The sequence below is a fragment of the Elephantulus edwardii genome, unplaced genomic scaffold (assembly GCF_000299155.1).
Source record: "Elephantulus edwardii isolate Elephantulus edwardi_28Jun2011 unplaced genomic scaffold, EleEdw1.0 scaffold00513, whole genome shotgun sequence".
Taxonomy (NCBI): Eukaryota; Metazoa; Chordata; class Mammalia; order Macroscelidea; family Macroscelididae; genus Elephantulus; species Elephantulus edwardii.
The window spans coordinates 493,132-494,593 of NW_006400263.1; the positions used below are offsets into that span (position 1 = coordinate 493,132).

The 1,462-nt window shown below is 31.0% G+C and overlaps 1 protein-coding gene and 1 pseudogene across 1 annotated transcript in view; one reads left to right on the plus strand and one right to left on the minus strand.

The window, feature by feature from the left end:
• LOC102855638 overlaps positions 1-73 on the plus strand; it is a 1,599-nt pseudogene extending 1,526 nt beyond the window's left edge.
• The window catches only part of LOC102856874 (ADP-ribosylation factor-like protein 6-like), a 72,362-nt gene that overhangs the window by 49,634 nt on the left and 21,266 nt on the right, over positions 1-1,462 (minus strand). The window contains exon 3 of the mRNA XM_006903125.1: positions 144-212. Within this exon, the coding sequence (XP_006903187.1) occupies positions 144-212 (69 nt within the window). The remainder of the gene's footprint in view (positions 1-143; positions 213-1,462) is intronic.

Here is a 1,462-nt window from a genome sequence, read left to right on the forward strand (position 1 = left end):
AATAATTTACTTTTCTAATTTTTATTAAAACATTTTTGAATATTACAAATAATATAATACAAAAAAGATATGACCGTACAGAACTATTAAATAATAGCAAAGTAGAAATCATCTAGTTAACCAACACTCACAACTATACTTACTTATAATAGTGTTCCCAGAGATTTCTGTATCTTCCTTGACCAGACATATCAAACACTGTAAAAGACAAACTATAAAAAGCAAATAAAAATTAATTTTAACTACTAATTTAAAGTGCAACTTTTACTTATAATTTCAAATTATTTTCAATGAAAGAAATCACTTTTGATATACAATATTTGAACTTACGCCAAATATAAATAAAATTAAAATATTAGAGAATATAAATATAATTTTTACAATAAATAATATATAAAAAGTTTTTCCTGCTAGTGAGTTACCAGCTCACTGACATTGAGAGAATTCTGACAGTGAGCATTTGGTTTCTGAAGCTGTAAATTTAACAAGAAGATCTTATCCACCCTTCTATAAGTTAAGTTGCAGATGGATTCAAACAAATGGAGATTCTCGACCTTTTAATTACTAAAGTAAAACACTATGGATCAGAATTTATCTAAACCTGAAATAGTGAAAAATAATACAGAAGTTGTAGTTCAAATTCCTTAATGACAACAGGGTTAAGAATTAAAAAACCTCACACTTTCTCAGAGAATGAACATTTTTCTTAAAGGTTTTAGTTTCAGAAAAAGTTTCAAAAATACAGAAAAATACAGAGATAAGTAACAGTCACCAAAGCTCCTATTATCCAGAACTGACAATTAACCATATATAATTATTATTATTAATTTTAGTGAAAATTTATAGATTTTGGATTTCCATTCATTCACTGTTGCACTTTTCTCCCTGCCTACCTCTAACCTCCAATTCATTCTTCTCTTTGAAAACTAAAAGAAAAATTTCTTTCATTGTTATACAATCCCTCACTCCAAGTCCACTCCACTATGCAGCCTTCATTCTGGACTCATGTCATGACAAAAATATTTAATCATATATACTGTTTAAACAGTTCTCTCTTTTACATATTTTAAAAATTTTTATTTTTAAAGATTCACCATCATTTACCACTTTGTTTTTTAGTGTCAAGTGATATGACTACTGCAGAAAATAAAGTGTGCATATCTTCATGGCATTTACATCATGGTAGGGGAATATGACAACAACAACATTTTATATATATCTATCTGTTGTTGTTATGTGCCGTTGAGTCATTTGCGACTCATAGCAACCATATGTACAACAGCCCTAAACCCTGCTCTATCCTGTGCCAATCACATTGCCTCCAACACACCCATCCCGATTACCCCAGTCACTGAAATCAATCGACCTCACAGATGGTCTTCCCCTCCTGCGCTGTCCCTCCACCCTACCAAGCATGATGTCCCTCTCCAAGGACCTGTCTCTCCTTACAACATGCCCAAAC